This window comes from Phyllostomus hastatus, unplaced genomic scaffold (assembly GCF_019186645.2).
Source record: "Phyllostomus hastatus isolate PE091 unplaced genomic scaffold, TTU_PhHast_1.1 phas_scaffold_555, whole genome shotgun sequence".
Lineage (NCBI taxonomy): Eukaryota > Metazoa > Chordata > Mammalia > Chiroptera > Phyllostomidae > Phyllostomus > Phyllostomus hastatus.
The window spans coordinates 14,083,376-14,104,320 of NW_025334036.1; the positions used below are offsets into that span (position 1 = coordinate 14,083,376).

The 20,945-nt window shown below is 50.0% G+C and overlaps 1 protein-coding gene across 1 annotated transcript in view; it reads right to left on the reverse strand.

Annotated features, from left to right (window-relative positions):
- The window catches only part of OCA2 (OCA2 melanosomal transmembrane protein), a 167,225-nt gene that overhangs the window by 47,334 nt on the left and 98,946 nt on the right, over positions 1-20,945 (reverse strand). Inside the window, exons 20-22 of the mRNA XM_045824982.1 lie at positions 12,909-12,968; positions 12,236-12,340; positions 7,495-7,588 (exon numbers count right to left, since the gene is read on the reverse strand). Coding sequence (XP_045680938.1) covers positions 7,495-7,588; positions 12,236-12,340; positions 12,909-12,968 — 259 coding nt within the window. The remainder of the gene's footprint in view (positions 1-7,494; positions 7,589-12,235; positions 12,341-12,908; positions 12,969-20,945) is intronic.

A 20,945-nucleotide genomic window follows, 5' to 3' on the forward strand; every position in this document is an offset into this window, starting at 1 on the left:
ATCACTGAGCACTTCTGTTACATTAAGATGTTCTTTCCTTTTAATCCTCACCCGAGGATATGTTTACTCATTTGAGAGAAAGAAACGTCGATCGGATGCCTCCTGGCCGTGCCCCTGACCAGAAATCAAACTCACAACAGAACGACACTCCAACCACTGACCTACCCGGCCCTGGGCGAGAGGTGTTTGGTTGCAAGAAGATGCAGAATGAGACGCTGTCAGCAGCAGGGAGGGTTCATCTCCTGTGACAGGTGGGCAGTGCTGTTGGCCGAGGCCTGGGTAGGGAGGGTGTCGCCCAGGACCGCTGCCTCCACTGCGCCACGCTCTGCCCCCTGAGTGACACTCAGCGTAAGAACTGGCTCCAGGCACCTGGTTGCCAGGTGACCGTGACCCCTGTGGGGAGACAGCAGCCAGTCCCTGCCCGTCCTGGGCCCCACCCCCAGGAGACACCCACCGAGTCTCCCTCCGAATGGCTGTGACCTGCCCGTCCCCACGTGGGTCCCTGAAAGCGGCAGGTGTCCGCCTGCCTGTCCCTGTGCCGTCGTCAGCAGGGAGATGTCAACCATATCCGTGTGACGTGACAGCAGTCGCCACCCTTCTGCTGGGCGCATGAAAGACAAAGAACGTGAGAGTCCATTCAGAATGTCCACGGTGGTGTCCGCAGTTCAATAAGATGCTAACAGGCTTTGCTGGCATCTTATGAATTAAAGATGCATGGGTTGGCCCTGGCCGGTGTGGCTCAGCTGGTTGGAGCATTGTCCTGTAACCAAAAGCTTACAGGTTCGATCCCCAGTCCAGGCACGTAGAGGAGGCAACCAACGGATGTTTCTCTGTCTTACTTCCTCTCTCTAAAACCAAAGGAAAAATGTCTTTGGGTGAAAGTTAAAAATAAAAAGCGATGCATGAATTTCATCAATCGGCTCCATGTGGTGGGGACAGAGAGATCCTAGGTGGCCACGCTCTGGCTGAAGCCTCCTTTCCACCTTCCGTCCACAGAAAGCACGTGGGGTTGGGGGTGCACGTGGGTGGCTGCTGCCAGCTGGGCGTGCCTGGTGGCCCTTCCTGGAGAGGCAACATGTGTGCCTACAGGCCTGACCTATCATTCTCCCAGACTCCGCCCTGCCTTGCGTTCAGTGGCCCTTTTCTAAGTCTGCGGAGCCTCCCCAATGGAACGCCACGCTTGCACCAGTGAAGACTGTCCACTGGCCAGAAAACAAAAAATTAATTCTCCACGCTGGCATTCCCCTTGGCACGTGGGAGGGCCACCTGCCACACAAGCTGTGAACGTGACCGAAGGGAGACGACAGTGTTCACGAAGCCAGGGGACGCCCCTCGCTCTCCAGGTAACGGGCCAGGACGCCACGCCCACCGAGGCCTCAAGCAGTCTTAATTTTTATTCATTCTCTGTGTCTTGCCGGTAAATATTTAAATTAGTTTTGGCTTGTTTTTAGTCAATTAATACATAGATATGGGAAGAAATAAAATAAAAGTGTTTGATGGTCAAGGGCACCCACAACCACATTGGGTCCTGTGAATCACCGAGGTTCCAGGGTTGGACGTAGGCTCGCCCTCTGGGGGAAGTGGTCAGCACCGGGCGGGATATACCAACGACCCCGGGCCCTGCCAACGCCATGCCTGTGGGGCCAAGACGCGCACCAGGGCCAACGTCCAGTCACGTCCCGTTTCTCACATCCCATCACCTGCTTAAGATCCCGTCACATTTTCATTTCCTTCAGATTTGAACCATGACGAGTTTGTGGCCTGTCTTGCTAAACCTCGGACTTCTAATTCCCCCGTTTTCCAAATAAAGAGAGCTCGGGAGAAGACAGGCTGGGCTGGGCTGCTGGAGTTCGATTCCCAGGTCCGGGGTTCACTAGATCTACAACACGGGGCAAGTTTCTAAGGCTCCTCAAAGCCGACGAGACCCCAGGAGACGTACACCCACCCATTCATTGCTTCTGCTCTGGGAAACTGGCTTCTATCATTTCTTGGATCAATTCCTCCCTTGCATTTCATTCTGTCCTGTCTGAGATGTCTCTAGTAGCTGAATACTGGGTCTCCCATACTGGACTTTTGCGCATATTATTTTTTCCCCTGAATGTTCTTCTCTGACTGTGGCCTTGGGAGTCAGAGACGCTTCCTTGACTTGATTTTCCAGGACGCCTGCTTGTCTGCAGGCATTGACTGAGTTTGGGAATTATGAGTGTACTCAATGGGAAAGAGGTTCCCCCTGATTTTTCCGTTTTTATTACTTTAATTAAGCCCTCATTTTGAGATGACTGACATTCACACACAGTCATAAGGAATAATACAAACAGAGCCAAGGTACCATTTACCCAGCATCCCTTGGTGCAGCATCCCAGCCATGATGCTGACCTGGAGGCAGATAAGATGCACAACAGTCTCCTCCCCCACATCCTCCCAACGCCATCATGCACTGACCCCTGGTAGTTATTACCCTTTTCTACATTTCTATCTCTTTGTCATTTCAAGAATATTATATAAATGGAATTATTCACTGTGTGACCTTTGTATATGCCTTTATTTACTTCACATAATTTTCTGGAGACCCAACAAGCCGGTCACACGGGTCAACAGTTCACCGGTTTCAATGGCTGAGTAGCATTTCCTGGTATGAACGTTCCGTAGTCTCTTTCAACATTTACCGTCAAGGGACATCATGTTTGTTTATAGTTCTTGGCTACTATAAATAAAGCTTCCAGAAACATCGTGTACAGGTTTTGGGGTGTATGGAAGTTTTTTTTTCTCAAGAACAAATGCTGAGGAGCGTAGCCTTAGTTTTTAAGACAGTTCTAAACCGGCTTCCAGCGTGACACCAACTACAACCCCACCAACGACGTCTCGGTGACCCAGTCTCTCCACATTGTCACTGGCATTCGGTGCTGTCACTATTTTTTTTTTAATTTGAGCCATTGTTATAGGTGTGTGATGACATCGTACTGTGGCTTTATTTTTTTTTTAAGATTTTATTTATTCACTTTTAGAGAGGGGGGAAGAGAAGGAGAGAAGTATCAATGTGTGGTTTCCTCTCACACGCCCCCTACTAGGGACTTGGCCCACAACCCAGGCATGTGCCCTGACTGGGAATCGAACTGGCAACCCTTTGATTTGCAGCCCTTGCTCAATCCACTGAGCCACACCAGCCAGGGCAGTACTGTGGCTTTAATGTGCAATGCCTGGATGGTGAAGCATGTTGGACATCTCATTACTTACTTGCCATTTATGTACCATCCTGTGCACATAGGTTTTAGAATACTCGTGTACATATGTACAAAAGACTTGCTGAGGTTTTGGTAGGAATGGCATTAAACCTAAATATTAATTTGGAGACAACTGATACTTTTACTATGGTAAGCCTTTCAACCCATGAACATGGTATGTCTTGCCATTTGTTTGGGGTCTTCATTGATTTCTTTTATCAGCATTTTGTAATTCCAGCTTCAGTTTTTAATTTGTGGAGAAATCATAAATAGCATTGTATAGTTAATTGTAGCATCTGTGTGCTCATCACTAAAACTGACTGTTGTGTATTTACCCTGTAACCATGACCTTTCTGAACTCACATATTAGTTATATGGTTTCCCATTTCTTTGTTTTATTTTTTTTAATAGATTGCTTGGAATCTACAGAAACAATCATGTCATCTGCAGTAGGAACAGTTTTATTTCCTCCTTTCTAAGCTATATACCTTTTATTTCCTTTTCTTGTCTTATTGCACTGGCTAGACCTTCCAGCACTATATTGAATAAGAGAAGTAACAGCAGACATCCTTGCCTTGTTTCTGATCTTAAGGAGCAAACATTCAGTCCTTCAACCAGTAAGTATGATATTTGCAGTAGGTTCTCTTGTAGATGCTCTTTATTAACATATTGGCATTCTGGACGTCTTTTTGTAAACAACTGTAGAGACCAGTGCTAATATTTACACATACACACTCAAACTGAATAGGGCATCCCCCTTCTGGGTGAGTCTGTCTGTTCACAGCATGGACCCAATCTAATCTGTGGCTAACCTAGACCTGGCTTCACTGCATCTTGAGTTTAGTGTAATTTGTCTCTAGCTGCAGATGTTTTGAGAATGGGATCAGGAGTTTCTCCAAATCAGAGACAATAGCAAAGGGGCATGCTGGGGTCCCTGGGTTATATAGCCAAGCCCTGCATATTCTGAACCATGAGAGCCTCCTGTTTTTACAGCCAGTGGATGGCTGAAGATTCTCTGTGTGGGCGGGGCTTTCTGCCCTTCAAGGGGTGCTCTCTGCCCCACCCCCACTGCAGTGCAGTCTGTGAAGACTCAGCCCAGGCTCCCTCTTCATTGCTTCTGCAGCATCCCGAGCTTCGCCACACACTCAGCAAGGGCACTGGGAGGCTACACTCTCGTCTGTCCCACCTCACCTGAGACAGAGAGGACAATGCCCGTGTTCCCCTCTCCCCACGCAGGAGCTTGTCACTTTCTGCGCTTCACGTCACGTGGGTCTCTGTGCATCTTCACAATTCTGATGGTTTTTTAAGCTGTGATTTTTGTAGTTCCTGTTGCTTATTTTGTTTGTTCTCTGTGATGTTGAGAACAACACACTCTTGAAATCTTATCCTTCCCAAATGGGGTAGGAAGCACCTTGCAGCAAACGTGACCAATGAGAGACAGGAGACAGCATGGAATGAATAGAAGACAGATAATTCCCTGTCCTCCTCCGTCTGCTTCCAGACACGGCGCTGTGACAGAACCCACCTAAAAAGGCCCCACCCGATGAACCTGGCACCTTGCACAGTCACGCCTCGGTACTCGTCAGCTTCAGAACTCGTCAAACCCTGCACTCATCACATTTCGATGAGAAAAAAATGTTTCAGCGCTCGGCGCTTGCTCCGGACTCGTCACTCTTGCTAGAATGTGTATGAGTCATGTCGCCACGCCAAAAGAGAGAGGGCTTCGTCACTCATGGCTTGCTTGGTACTGGTCAGTGTTGGCACTGCTTACAAGCTCCAGAACGAATGAACCACGAGTCCCGAGGCAACTCGGCGTCTGTTTCCTCTCTTTCTCCATCTCACCTCACTCCCGCCCTCTGTCTTCCACCCCCACCGCTGTGTCTCCCAAAAAAGCGTCCTCAGGCAAACTTGACTCCACCTCCTTTTTCTAGGAAACCCAGAGGAGGCAGCATTTTCTCAAGACTCATTTGAATTGTTCTTAGCTCTTAGGAAAAAGAACAACCAAAAGGTATTGGCATTGGCTTCAGCTTCGGACAAGGAAAGATTTTTGTGTGCTGTTGCAAACTGTCTGGTGTCTCCCACATAATTTACACAGCAAATGACACTTCTCCAGCCAACTGAAAAGTTTCATTTAAAACAGTCATTAAAATGTCAAACCCTGGGGGGAAGAAGGAGTTATGGTGTGATGAGGAGAGTTTCAGCTTGGGATGATGGAAACTTCTGGAGATGGATGGCGGTGATGGTTGCACAACAGTATGAATGCACTTACGGCCACTGAACTGTACACTTAAAATTGGTTAAAACTGCCTGGCCGGGTGACTCAGTTGGTTGGACCGTTATCTCATGTACCAAAAGGTTGTGGGTTCGATTCCCAGTCAGGGCACATGCCTAGGTTGCTAGTTCCTTCCCCAGATGGAGAGTATATATGAGGCAACCAATCGATGTTTCTCTCTCTCTCTCTCTCTCCCACCTTCCTCTCTCTAAAAGCAATAATAATAATAATAGTAATACCCTTAAGTGAGGATTAAGAAAATCAGTTAAAACCATAAACTCTATGCTATGTATATTTTACCAATTTTTTTTTAAATGTCAAACTCAGAGTCAGTGAGAGAGGCCCCTTGACGGAAGTGTAGAATTAACATCCAGTATGGCTGGGCATCTACCAGGAACAAGCACCATTCAACAACCTGTAGGGTTAAAATATCCCAAGTCTCTTCCCAGCTGGTGTGGCTCAGTGGACTGAGCACCAGTCTGCAAACCAAAGGGTCACCGGTTCGATTCCCAGTTGGGGCTCAGGCCTGGGTTGCAGGCCAGGTCCCCAGTAGGGAGTGCATGAGAGGCAACCACACATGGATGTTTCTCTCCCTCTCTTTCTCCCTCCTTTCCCCCTCTGTCTAAAAATAAAACAAATAAAATCTTTTAAAAAATAAAATATCCCAAGTCTTGAAACCTTCACCGTTGGCTACGGCTGTGTCCCTACTTCCAAAAGGGGCTTCCGGTGAAGGAGTGTTCAGTTATATTTTAGGTTATTGGCTATGTAAATGGACCCTCTTAGCATTTCTCCTTGGTCACCCCTTCGCAGTCACTCTACAAGGTCGGGAAAATCAGGACCAGCCTGGGGGCTCCTCACCCTTCGACGCCCAGCTGCCCCCGCCCCTCACCGGGGTGGCATCTGACTCCCCTCCAGGCTCCTCCTGGTTCCCCTGAGCACTCTGCACGGCCGAGCAAATAACCCTTTGCTGCCATCTTTGCTTCAGTGACTGTCCCCACTCATGAGCCCAGTGTCAGGTCACAGCGGAGGCTCCGTCAGGCTGAAGAAACAAGATCCCACACAGGGGACACATTTCCACATGCCCCTGCATTCCATTCCTCCCGGGGATGTTAGCTGTGGCTCTGAGCCCACCCACCACCTCCCCTGGGCTGGTTCTTAGAGGGGGGTCCCAGGTCTGGCCCCTCACAAGCACTGCGCTGCCTCCAGAAACCACAGTGACTGCCCTGAAGGACAGAGTCCCCCATTACAAACGAGGAGACGAACTCAACAGGAAGCTGTGGATTTCACAGTCAGACATGAACCACAGAACAGAGAAGGCGGGACGACCCCAGCATGCCTGCGTGGGAGAATAAAAACTTCAAATGTACCTGTTGTGTTCATCTGAGATCGTCCGCAGCCCTTTCCCGCTCTCCCTCCCAGGTGACCAGTCCCCAGGTTTGGGAAGGACGCCAGCGCGGGCCTCCAAGGACAATCACAGGCCGACCCCCGTGTCTCCCACCCAAGCCCAGTCCCTCCCGACTCTCTCTAAGTCACTCTCCAGTCCCTCCGAAGGCCAGCACCCTCCCCGGCAAAGAACACCTTTCCTCCCTATTCCTAGGTCCGCATCCCCACCTCGGCCGTCAGCATCACCACGCAGCTGCTTCAGGGGAGGTAAGAGCCTGAGACCCAGATGCCATCTGATTCACGGTCTGTTTCTAAATATCAACTACGTGGGCTCAGAGTTGGCGTGGGAGCCACGTGGGCCCAGGTGCGCGGTGGAAAAACACCAACTTGGAGACATAAGTAAGGACTGTCCTCAGGCCACAGGCTTAGGGTGTCCGGGCAGCCCCGCGAGGGGGCGGGAGGAGACAGGACAGAGCTGCCCCGCTCAGAGCTGGAGATGGGCCTGTGCTCAGGCAGCGGCCCGACACGACCACCCTCGCCACCCTGGCGTGGGCACGCCCTGGGCGTCACTGAGCCTCGCAGCGCAGCGCGCCCCACCCCTGCACCGGCGCCCCTTACCTCCCAGGCAGGTGCCGAAGGCCAACGCGTACATGAGCGGTGGCGTGGGCAGGCTGACTTCGGGGTCCCGACCCAGGTTCAGGAGCACCGGGATCTGCAGAGGGAAAGGACAGTGACGTCACACCCAGGGGAGCGGCCGTGAGGCAACGGAGCGTCAAAATCTTAAGCGCTTTTCCAGCCGTCAAACAGCAAAGAGCACAAGACGCTCGACCGAAAGCCAAATGAGCTCTGGAGCCCACATGGCCTGGGGGCGCAGCCATCGGTGCATCTTTGCTTCTGGCCTCAGGGGACCGACCGGCCCTCCTTCTCCTCCGCGGCCCCCGCTGCTGCTGTGCGATCAGGTCATGGAGAGCCTCGCAGGGCGCGGGGGACTGTAACCACGGAGCCAACTGCCCACGCTAGCTCCACGCACAGCCAGTTCCGAGGCCCCTGCTTCCGCCTGCGCTGCCTCCCCGGTGCTCAAGCGCAAGCTTAATAAAATCTGCCTGGAAATTTTCATGGGATTCCTCCCAATTTCCATGTTGAGGAAGCCAAGAAGCCCAAGACTGGTAACCAAGAGACGCATCCAACCAGTGCCTGAGCCTGTGGATCAGCAGTGACAGCTAGGACCCAGGGAAGGGACAAGGTAGAGGACAGACCAGGTCTCAGGACAGGGAAGGACACCGTGGGAGGGGGCTGGCTGTTCTCAGCAGCAAAGGAGGTCACAGGCAAAGGGCCCTGGCTGGTGTGGCTCAGTGGATCGAGTGTCAGCATGCAAGCCAAAACATCGCTGGTTCGATTCCCAGTCAGGGCACATGCCTGGGCTGTGGGCCAGATCCCCAGCAGGCGGCGTGCTACAGGCAAGCACACGTCGATGTTTCTCTCCCTCTCTGTCTCCCTCCCTTCCACTCTCTCTAAAAATAAATTTAAAAAATATTTTTAAAAAATAAATTAAAAAAAAAGATAGAGCATAGGCAAAGGCCCAAGAGAGACAGATGCCCAGCCCCATGCTAAGGAGGGTCACCCCAAGTCCAACTCACAAAACACCTTCTAGTGCCAGGCCCAGTGCTTGTGAGTACAAGGATGCAGCTGCAGGCAGGCCTTGACAATGACTTTGATGACGCCGCAGTGGGGCTGTGCAGAGTGCGATGGGAACCCATAAGATAAGCAAGGCTGTGGTGGGGGCTTTAGGGGGTACATTGCAAAGGGGCCTTTAAGGAACTCCTGCGTTTGAGGAACTCTAGTCCATGAGCTCTGGTTTCCCGAGGTAGAGCCCGAACCTTACCTTTCCCGCCTCCTTTGCAGCTAGAACAGCCCGTGACATGGGCTCCCGCTGTCAGACACTCCTGAGCGAGGGGCAGCTTGGAGGGTCTGGAGAAGCGTGACCTGGCACCCACAGGGTGGAGTGACAGAGGTCCCAGCACTCAGAGGCCAGCGTCGGGGGGCAGGCCCAAGCACTCACGCAAAGCAGCCGGCATTGGGGCTCCAGGGGGTGAATGCCCACCCAGGGTGTCCTTCAGAAATCCCACGAACCATGCACTGTCTTTACATAAATTCCTGTTCTCTTTTACCTAAAGAGGGCTCTGGGAGGGCAAGCATTGACTGCAATGTGGATGCAGCCACGTGCATTCCACACAGAACGACCCCCGCTAACCTCTTATGAACAAAATCAGCACCAGTCAAACCAGTTGGGGCGTGAGATTTTTTTTTAGCTCTCAGCAAAGGATATGCTTATTGATTTTAGGGAGACAAGAAGGGGGAGAGAGATCGAGAGAGAGAGAGAAAGAAAGAGAAAAACATCGATGTTGGAAACGTAGATGGGTTGCCTCCCGTATGTGCCCCAACCAAGGATCAAACCCACAACCTTGCTATGTGGACCTTCCTTCCTGACCAGGAATCAAATCCACGACCTTTTGGTGCCTGGGACAATGCTCCAACCAACTGAGCTGCCTGGCCAGGGCAGAGGACGGATGAGATTTATCAGACTAGGAAAAGTCAGGAGATGACAGAGAAAAAAATAATCAGCAAAGAAAAGGCATAATTAACGCAAAACCCATTTAAAAAAACAGTAAAAATAAACACTAGTGCATTAGTTAACACAAACTTCAACATATAAAACTATTCTCTTAGAAACGGATTACCTGCTTGGAGTTTGAAAAATTGACTTGCATGCTGCTTAAAAATACATAGAAGGATTCCAGAAGAAAACAATTTTCTCAGAAGGCTAAAAATCAAGCTCTGGAAGAAGATGGACCGGACAGGGGCTCAGGGCAGGGATGGAGAGGGACCCTATGCAATGTGCAAGAGACCAGCCGCCCGCAGAGATGCGAATCATGGGCCTCCGGGCCGAGTGGAAACGCGTCAGTCACTACGGAGATGCATCACATCAGAACGGTCGGTCGGAGAGGCCACGGTGAGTCTGGGCAACATCCAACAACACAAATCGATCCGCTTGCATGTCTAGCCATGGAGAAACTCTGCTCCTTACACATGGAGCTCACTGGCCAGGTCCGAGGACACTTCCGGGGGTGTCTAAGTACACAGTCTGCGGACTGGACCCAACCACCGCAGTTGAAGGGGAAAGAAGCAGCACAAAGACACCCATGTGGAAAGGAGGGGGAGGGATCAGGGAAAGGGGCACAGACCTGGGCACCCGCCCGGGGTCGCCCTGCCACCCACGCCCCAGAGCCCATGCCTGGGCGGTGCCACGTGTCTGCTGCCTGCCCAAGGTCACCCAGTGCCACTTCCAGGCTGTCCCCTGATGCAGCCACACGAGCGCCACATGCCGACCTGGGGAAGCCAGACCACTGACCTGTGGGGGGTTCAGCTGGCAACCCCCTCATATGAGGCTGCAGCTTTGGACTCAGAGTTCAATTTCCATCCATGGCGACACATCAGCCAAGACCCCTCCCTTCCTCCCTCCCCCTGTGTGCCATCAAATGAATGAGTGTGCCCCAAATTTGTGAGGGCAGCTCCCTCAGGACAGGGAGGGACCCTGAGGGTGGGGGAGGAACAGGAAAATGTTATGCACAATACTTTGTCACAAAAATAAAACAGACGAGACAACCTCAGGTAGAGGGGACAGATGTTGCCTCACCCCCATCTGGGGTGGTCAGCATACAGGCATGTTATTGTAGCTGTGATTTCCTAGATTGTTGTTTTAATTTTAAATTTTAAGTTGCTATTCAAATTCAAGGAACGAAAATATCAAAAGGGTCCTTCTCACCCCGGCCGGGTGGGTCAGTGGATTGGAGCATCGTCCATACACCAAAAGGCTGTGGGCTCGATTCCCGGTCAGGGTGCAGGCCTGGGTTGCAGGTTCGATCCCCGGTGGAGGCGCATACGGGAGGCAAGCGATCCACACTTCTCTCTCATATAGATGTGTCTCTCTCTCTCTGTGTCTCTCTCTCCCCCCACCTCCCAACCTCCCTCCCTTCCCCTCTCTCTAAAATCAATAAACATGTCTTCAGGTGAGGATTTTTTTTTAATTTATAAAGGTGCCATTTTTTAAGAAAATGGAGGAATCTAAACTGTCACAATAGCGGCGTGTCTTTCAGGCCCACAGAGGACCTCGCTCCTGAGACCTGGAAGCCCCACGCCCCAGCACATCAGGGGTCCTCTGAGCACCTGGGACCACGAAGAAGAACAGGTAACAACTGGCAACAAAGTCCTCAGGCTGTGACCACCCGTTGGGGCGTCACTGAATTCAGATGCACAGCGGGGCAGGGCAGGTTGGAGGGACCCCGTAGACTCCATTTCAACCGAGACCCAGACCAGCACACAGTCCCCTCAGCAGGAGGCCCCAGCCGCCGCCTGAGAGGAGCCGCTGCCCGCCCCCTAGCCCTGCGGACCACAGTCCCGACGGCCTGCTGAGCCGGGCAGGACACTGGACACCAGCCACACGCCTTCTTCCCTCGCTGGGGACTTTGTGGAAACACACTGACAGCCACGGCAGCTCATAACTGCTGGGCCCAGACCGAGTAGCTAGGTGGCTGGAGGGCCAACCAGGAGACACTCTCATTCCAGGCACCGTGCAGGTGACACAGAGTCCCAGGTGACCCTGAGGTCCTGTGACACAGAGAAGCGCAGCCTCGGAGGCTGGCCCGCCCTTGGCTCAGCGCCAGCGTCTGTGCTCTGTGCCTTTGGGCCCCGTGGTTCTGACTGTGACGTGGGGTGATGGAATGTCGTGGGAGCCCCTGCTAGGTGTCTGTCCTGCAGGGGGCGGGGTGGGGCACACGGGGCCCCCCAGGTTCCTGCTCCCGTCTTTACTTTGTCACATCGGGGCTCACAGTGCTGCTGTGAGCCGAGCGATCGACCACTGAGCCACAGGGCCCAGTGGGGACGGGGCTGTCCACCCGGTGAAGGCCTCTCGTGCGCACCCCACCATCAGCCGGAGCACGCGGACAAGTGGGTCCCGTCCCTGCCCGCACCCGGAGCCGGGCGGGCCGCAGCGCACCGCTGACACATCCGCGAGGAATAAAGGACAAATGCCTCCAGCCAGGCTCTGTCTCGGGGCGTGGTCTTCAAGGACAAAACGAAAAGTTGCCTTTTCTATCCCTGAGCGGTGGCGGCTGTCAGTGGGGTGGACCCACCACGCACGGCCCACCCGGTCACTGCCTGGCCATGTCCTCTGCCCTCTGAGCCTGCGGGCGAGCACAGCCGGCGGCCAGGGCCCCGCCTCTGCCTCCTGGGCGGGAAAGCCGAGCCCGGAGGTTTCCAGGCTGCAAGCTGGGCCCCTGCCCCCATGGGACGTGCGACTCACCATTGTGGCCGTGAACGGGATGTTGTCCATCAGCGAAGACGCGAGCGCGGAGACCCACACCACCAGCACGATGGCGGCTGCGAGACGCCGGTCCTCCGGGACCATCTGGAAGGGGCAGGTGCAGCGTTAATCACACGCACTCGGGACACGTGGTCTTCGTGTCCTGGCATGCACGGCTGTCTGTCCTGCGTCGGGCACACAGGAGGCCCAGGAGGCCCGGGTGTGTGCACAGGAGCAGCCTGCACTGCCCCGACCCTGCCAGGAGCCCAGCCAGGTTCCACAGGTCACACACAGCGAGTCCCAGGCACGCCCAAGTCAGCCAGCCATGCACAAGGAGCCAGTGGCCCTGGACCCGGTGGCGGCACACTGGTCGCACCAGTCACTCCCACCTGCTGTCCCCGCAGGGCGCTGCGGCTGGGACCTCTCACAGTCCCTTACTGAGACTGCTCTCTGCCTGTCTGAGGTGCTAACCAAAGGCTAATAGCAAAATTACAGGATCCGTCATTATATCTATTTTGTAAAAGGCTCCCTTCATCTCCAGGCTACTCAGGATAAAGCAGGGCCCTGACTGTGCTTTTTACGTAATTAATGTGGCCTATCTTGCCAGATTTTTTTTTAAACAAAATCAAAGGCCCAGTGGCCGGAGCACATTGTACCGCTGCACGCAACCTACCTTGATCAGCAGAGTGGTCTGCTCGCCAACATACTCCACTAAGTGCAGGTGGGCCAGCGCCTGGAAGACATGGATGGGAGATGAGAATCGCTTTAAAGCTGGGAACACACGCAAACATTAAAGAGCCCGTCTTTGAGATGGAAATGAGGGAACAGACGGTGAGCCCAGGCTCCCTTGCTTATAAAAGACCATTTCTCTGGTACGAGAAATTGTTCACTATCGCACAGGCTCACTGAGGAATCACCGAGAAGCAAGTACAAGGACGTGATTTGTGCCCTGGCTGGTGTGGCTCAGTGGACTGAGTGCTGGCCTGTGAACCAAAAGGTCACCTGTTCGATTCCCAGTCAGGGCACATGCCTGGGTTGTGGGTCAGGTCCCCCAGTAGGGGGCGTGTGAGAGGCAACTGATCTATGTTTCTCTTGCACATTGATCTTTCTCTCCCTCTATTTCTCCCTCCCTTCCCCTCTCTCAAAAAGTAAATAAATAAAATCTCAGGGAAAAAACACACAGGTTATTTGTGTTCATGGCTACATTCAATTTAACTTCCAGTGGAAGACTGCCTTGCCTCTCACACCTCCACACCAATCTTCCACGGAAAGCGCACTGCACATTTCTTTCAAAGTTAAGCATCGAACAGTTTTAGAAGAATAAAAATAAAAAGAGGACACAGGGTTTATATAAGCGTCAAAGAGAGGAGGGACAGGTCTATTTAACCAAAACACTAGACAGAACCAGGGAACTGTGTCCAGAGAGAGGTGGGGTGCAGGTGCCGTCTGCTCCGGCTGCAGCCTCGTCCCAGCCCTGGGGTGAAGGGGGTGGCTCTGTTGCCCACAACAGGTCCTGGGCAGGGAATAGCACCAGGAGGCCACCAGAAGTGGGTGACAGCTGCCCCACACCCCTCAAACGTGGCCTTTGCACAGTGCTGTCACTATGCTGAATCTGACTATAAAAACTAAAACCATCAGTGTGCCCACATTTAAATATAAATTTGAAACACCCCCATCTTTTGTAGAGTTGCTTGTTAACCTTCATTTAAAAGCTATACAACCCAGGCCTGGCCTGTGTGGCTCAGTGGGTTGGGCGTCATCCTGCAAACCAAAAGGTCACAGGTTCCATTCCCGGTGAGGGTGCGTGGCCTGGCTTGCAGGTTCAGGGGAGAGTAGGAGGGGCAACCAGTTGATGTTTCTCTCTCACTTTCTCCCTCCCTTTTCCCCCTCTCTCTCAAAAAAGAAAGAAAGAAAGGAAAAAGAAAAAGAAAAGCTATGGAGCCCAGCATCAGGAAAACTGTCAACAATATCCCAGTAACTCTGTGTAACAGAGGTCACCAGACTTACATGGTGGTCACACTGTAAGGAATATAAATGTCAAATCACTATGTGTGCACCTGAAACTAAGGTCATCTGGTACGTCAACCTTACTTTAATAAATAGTACTTTTTATTTCTTTTTTTATATGTTTATTGATTTTAATGAAGGAGGAAGGGTGAGGGAGAAAGAGACAGAGAGAAACATTGACTAGTTGCCTCCCGTATGAGCCCCAACCAGGGATCGAACTCACAACCTAGGTACCTGCCCTGACTGGGGATCGAACCCCCAACCTTCCGGTGTAAGGGACAATGCTCCACCCAACTGAGCCACACCAGCCAGGGCAAAACAGTATTTTAAAACAGGGAAATAATTTAAATAAATGAGTAGGTAAAGAAAGCTCAAGTGTGGCTCTTGGATCAGAATTCTGCTATTACAGCAACTAACTCCTCGGAAAAATCTACGCAGAGCAGAGCTCCTCGGTCTCCGCACTGCCGACATGAGGAGCCCGATCATTTAAAAAATTGTTTAATTATTTTCATTTTTCACTGACAGTTAGCATTCAATGTTCTATGAGTTTCAGGCACACAGAAGAGCAGTTAGACATTTATATACCTTACAACTGACGCCCCCAATAAGTACAGCATCCACCAACCTCCTGGGGCCATTCTTTGCTGTGGGTCTGTCCTGCACATTGCCCGGTGTTGAGCAGCATCTAAGGGACATGCCACCAGCAGTGTGATGGCCAAAAATGTCCCCAGATGGTGCTAATGTCACCAGGGGCACAAAATCACCCCCTGTGAAGAATCACTGGTTTAGTGTAACCCAAATTTGACTAAAATGCAATTCTTAATTTGTGAAAACATTAAGTGCAGCCACATCTTTCATGGTGATATATACTACTCACTGAAAACAAAGTCCAGTCTACAGCCATACCACCTTGAACACGCCCTACCTCGTCTGAAAAAAAAGTCCAAGGTGTTGCCCTGACTGGTGTGGCGCAGTGGATTGAGTACAGGTTGAAGAACCAAAGGGTCACCGGTTCGAGTCCCAGTCAGGGCACATGCCTGGGTTGCAGGCCAGGTCCCCAGTAGGGGGTGATTAAGAGTCAACCACACATTGATGTTTCTCTCCCTCCCTTTCTTCCTCCCTTCCCCTCTGTCTAAAAATACATAAATAAAATCATTATAAAGAGAAGTCCAAGGTCTAAACTCGATGAAAATTCTCTGCTAGATATCAAATCGAGTTCTGTCCCGACATGCAGCTTCAGACAACGATGTGACTGCAGGTGTAGGTCCTGTGATTATCCCAAATACCATGGTGCATGGCATGCAGTGTGAGTCAGAATAAAAGGAAATCTTCAAAACACTTGAACATTACATCTAACCACTCAGTTCAAAGTAATTGATCTCTTTATTAGGAGAAAAGCCAAAATAAGAGGAAAACGCAACCTCTATAGGAGACTGTTCTATGTGGCATGGGCCCAGACAGGACCCACACCCACAGATAGGTTCTCCCATGGGGAATCAGGCCTGTAATGTACCTGGGATGCTTTGAGACTTGCTTTTTGCTAAAACCCCCTCACCCTGAATTGAGGCGGCAAACATTCACTGCATAGCTTTAAAGCAACTTCCTAAAATCCATGCTAAACCTTCCAAAGATGAGTGTAACCAGTTCAATCACTTTTCCCCTTCGCATTTGCAAATATCCTTCTTCTGTGATGTGATTAACAGCATCCTCTCCTTTGTTTTCTGCAAAAGGTAACCCCCTAAAGCGAACCTGTGCATAGTAAATGAGGACTCCTCATGTAATGTGCCCAGAAAAGCAATAAAAGCTTGTCGAGGCAAGGGTCGGGGTGCTCTCCCCTTGAGAGAGTGGCCATCGCATCCCTTTTCCTCCACAGGGCTCGGTAGTCCGTGTGAATTTGTCTCGTATCTCATCCATAACGCCGGGGACCCCACGAGCCAGGGTTCTTGTCAGCCTCCACCGAAGTACTCATTTATAAAATGGCAAATGAAATAACCATGAGACACCTCACCCTCCCCGGCCTACAGGTGTCAGTACGCAATGTATATTGTACATGTCGGCAAGCTCAAGTTTAAGTGTGGTTGAAGGTTATGCACATCGCCATCTCCTCCATTGATGTATATAGTGAAAGATGATCGCCTAACCATGTGAAACCTCCTCATTCTTCTGTGGGAGAAACAGGTCGCAAAAGGCTGACGCCGCCACGGTCTGACATCCTGGTTCCATTGAAATGAGGCAAATACATCAACGCTACTACTTTTTTCAAAAAAATATACTAGGAGGACTAAGGGTCCCTTTTACAAACCAAATAAATAGATCCTGGATAAAGCACACTCGGCCACTGGCCAGGTGGCCCAGTTGGTTGGAGCATCGTCCCTGTATACCAAAAAAGATTGTGGGTTCGATTCCCGGTCAGGGCACATACCTACGATTCCAGTTCAGTCCCCGGTTGGGACACGTACGGGAGGCAACCAATCGATGACAGTCTGTCTGTCTCTTTCTCTCCCTTCCTCCCTTCCTCTCTCCCTTCCTCTCTCTCTAAAAATCAATAAACATATCCTCAGTCGAGGGTTTAAAAAAACCACATTTGTAGCATTAGTGAATTAGTAAGACAAAGCAATGTTTCCCAAAGAATCCTCTCCTCATGAATATGTTTCTCTCTGCTGCCTGGGAGCTGCAGGTGTGGGCGGCACAGAACCGCCTTGAACTTGATGCTGAAGCAGAGCCCTGAGGCTGAGCAGCAGTGGGGTTGTAGGCTGAACCGGGGATTCTCACACTCAACCGAGATCCTTGCCACAAGCTGCGTCCCCCAGCGGACTCAGACGCAAGCCCCAAAAGTAGGCACTCAGGAGTCCCGCTGACTAATATCAACTCACAGAATGATCATCTGGGATTGTCAAGGACACAGGAAGACTGACAACAGGAACGAGAAACCGAAACAGGTTTCCACAGAGCCCAAATCTGCATACAGGAGAATTCAGTTACAGAACATGGAAGAAGGATTCTGTTCGAAGAAAGTGGAGGGTGGAGATTGTAAAAGCACCACTCACCACCAGCCCTGGGGGAGCTAAGGGTAAAGGTCGTGACCTCAAAAGAATCCCAGAAAAGGTATAGAACTGCCAAAAACGGGGAACAGAATTTCAAATAATCTCCAGTGAATGCTAAGGCCAACAAGGGGGATTGAAAATAAAAATATGAAAGAGAAGACTAAGAAAGAGATGGCAGGTTTAAACCCCAATGGATACAGAATGAATATATATTACTTAAAAGGTGAAAACTGTCAGAGCAAATTAAAACTTTGAGTTTTATGCCCAACTCCGGGCTATTTGCCTAAGACACTTCTAAACCATAAAGGTGCAGAAAAGTTGAAAGTTGAAGGATAGAAATATATATACATCTTGCAAATTTTAGTAAGTGAAAGTTTTGTAACTGTTTTTTGGTTCACCACGAAGAGTTAACGATTCTAAATTCATACGCCCTCAAAATATATGAAACATAAATAGAACTACAAGGACAAAATAGACAAATCCACAATCGTTTTGGGAATTTGCCCAAGAAAAAAAGAAACACGAGTCGAAAAATCAAAATGGGAATTGAAAATGTTTGAATGAAGAAAAATGTAAACACAATAAAAATACACAGCGCAACTTGGAGGACGCAGCTAAATCTATGCTAACGGGAAATGTGGGGTCTTAAATATCACACTGGAAAATAGGAGGCAGGAAAAGGCAAAACCTAAGCACTATCTTCAAAGGTTAGGGGGGAAAAAAACAGAACTGAAAGGAAGAAAAAAATAAAATAGAAAGAAAATAGAAAATATTCCATTGAGTGTTAAGCCTAAAAATGTATTCACTCAGTCACGGGCAACTGATGAATAGAAAGGCAGAGGAAGGAGGAGGGGGAGGAGAGGGGAAGGTGAGGAGGGGGAGGGGGAAGAAGGAGGAGGAGGAGGGGGACAAGGAAGCAGAGGGGGAGAGAGAACAGGTCACAAGTCATTGATACCAGCAATGAAAAGAGGGGCCTCCTGCCCTGGCTGGCGTAGCTCAGTGGATTGAGCTCGCGCTGCGAACCAAAGCATCACAGGTTTGATTCCCAGTCAGGGCACATGCCTAGGCTGCAGGCCACGGCCCCCAGCAACTGCACATTAAGGTTTCTCTCTCTCTCTTTCTCCATCCTTCCCCTCTCTAAAAAGAAAGAGGGGCCTCACTGAGAACCCCACTAAACAGATAAAGCAGTGAGCAAAACTCCACCCCAGCGCTTCATCCTTCATACCTACATCCACCTGATTCAGCACCGTTTGCCGAAAAGATGTCCCTTTCCCCGTTGACTTGCTTTGGCACTTGCGTTGAAAATCTTTGGACCACATCTGTAGGGTCCATTTCGGGATTCTGTATTCCGTTGCCTTGATCTGCTTCTTACCAGTACCACCACGCTGGCTTCGTTGCTGCGGCGTTCGAGTTGAATTGTGAAATGAGGGAGGGAGCTTCAGCTCCAATGTTGTTCTAAAAATGCTTTGGCTGTGGCCTGGCTGGTGTATCTCAATTGGTTGGAGCATCAGCCCATGGGTGGAAGGGTCAAGTGTTCGATTCCCAATCAAGGCATGACCAAGGTTGCGGGTTTGATCCCTAATTGGGACAAGTACAAGAGGCAACAAATCTATTTCCCCCTCTCTCTCTTCCTCCCTCCCTTCCTCTCTCTCTGAAAGCAATGCTTTACATTTTTCAACAATCTCTCAGTATGTATATTTTTGATGTAGAGATCTTGGGTCTATGTTGTTAGTTTCACTTCCGGTTTTCTTTTTATTGTTTTTGTAAGCACTGTAAATGCCATCGTTTCTTCAATGTTTTCCACTGGTTTGTTGCCAGTAGAGGGGAAAACAATTTACTTTTCTATACTGATCTTGCAGTTGTGATTTGGTTGAATTTATTTATTAATTCTAGTAATACTGGGGGGAATTGTATGTTGTATGGGGTTTTCTACATGAACAATATCATCAACAACTAGAGACAGTTTCAGTTTTTCTATTTGCATTTCTGTGCCCTTTATTTCTTGGGAACTGTGGCCTGTAGGACATGATGGTGGACATGCCATGTTCTCCATCTCCACAAAGAAAAAAAAAAGAACAATTAAGTCTCTCAATATCAACTCTGAAGCAGCCTCCAGGTTTTTCAAAAATACCCTTAATCAATTTGGAGATTCCTAGCTTTCTGACAGGTTTTTTTTTAAAGATTTTATTTATTTGTTTTTAGAGAGAGGGGAAGGGAGGGAAAAAGAGAGGGAGAGAAACATCAATGTGTGGTTGACTCTCGAGCGCCCCCTACTGGGCACCTGGCCCACAACCCAGGCTTGTGGCCTGACTGGGAATCGAACCAGCAACCCTTTGGTTCACAGGCCCATGCTCAATCCACTGAGCTACACCAGCCAGGGCTCTGAGAGTTCTTATGGTGAATCTCAATGCTGTCAAATGCTTTTTTTATGTATCTGTTAGAATGACTGTAGACTTTTTCTCCTGAATTCTGTTAATATGGAACATTGTGTTGATTTTTAAATGTTCAATTCACCTTCTGTCCCTGGGATAAACCCTTCTTGGTTATGAGATGTGATCCTTTTGCATTGGATTAGACATTGTCACATTAGATTAGATATTTTGTTAAAGATTCCAAGTCTCTGTTCATGAGAAATGTTGGTCTGCAGTTTTCCCATAATGCCTTTGTCTTTAGAATGAGAGTAACACTGGCCTTGGAAAATGAGTTGGGGAGTGTTCCCTCCCTGTTATTTTCTGAAAGCATTTGTACAGAACTGATGTTGCTTCTTACTGAATGTTTGAGAGATTCAACATTGAAGTCACCTGACTGGTGTAGCTCAGTGGATTGAGCACGCACTGCGAACCAAAGGGTCTCCGGTTCGATTCCCAGTCGGGGCACATGCCTGGGTTGTGGGCCAGGTCCCCCGTGAGGACCATGTGAGAGGCAACCACACATTGATGTTTCTCTCCCTTTTTCTCCCTCCCTTCCCCTCTCTTAAAAAAACACACACACACACATTGAAGTCACCTGCAGCTTTCCTATGGGAAGAGTTTTTATTAATTCAATTTCTTTACTTGGTATAATTCTGTTCAGATTTTTCTATTTCTCCTTGAGTCAGTTTTGGTAAGTTATGCTTTTCAAGAAAACAGTCCATTTTACACAGGTTATTGAGTAGGTTTGCATGAAGTTATTAAGGGTGTTCTTGCTGTTCCATTCATGCCTGTAGGGTCTGTGCTAATGACCCCTTCTCACTGCTGATTTGGCTGGTCTGTGCTCTTCAGCAGCTAGAGGTTTGTCTATTCTTTTGATCCTTGTAGATCTTTCTTCTTTTCTAAGTATTTAATCAGGAAGTTTCCCCTTTCAGCCTTCAGCTGCATCCAACACTTTTGGCGTTTTATTTTGCCAACATTTCTTTTACAACACTTTTCGCATCTCCACTGCGTGACTTCATTAGAATCCTGCTGCTGAATTTTAAGACATGGACTTTTCCGAGAGACCTGACTGTTCCTGGGTCCTGGTTTAAATTTGCTGTGTTCAGAGTCCCTCATCAGTCCCACAACCCTCATCAGCAATGACATCGCCTTGGAGGGCTCACACGTGCACAGTGAGGGGTCGGGTGGCGCGTTCTGTAAACATCGCCGACGTCTTAATGGTTGACACTGCTGTGCACGTCCTCTGGG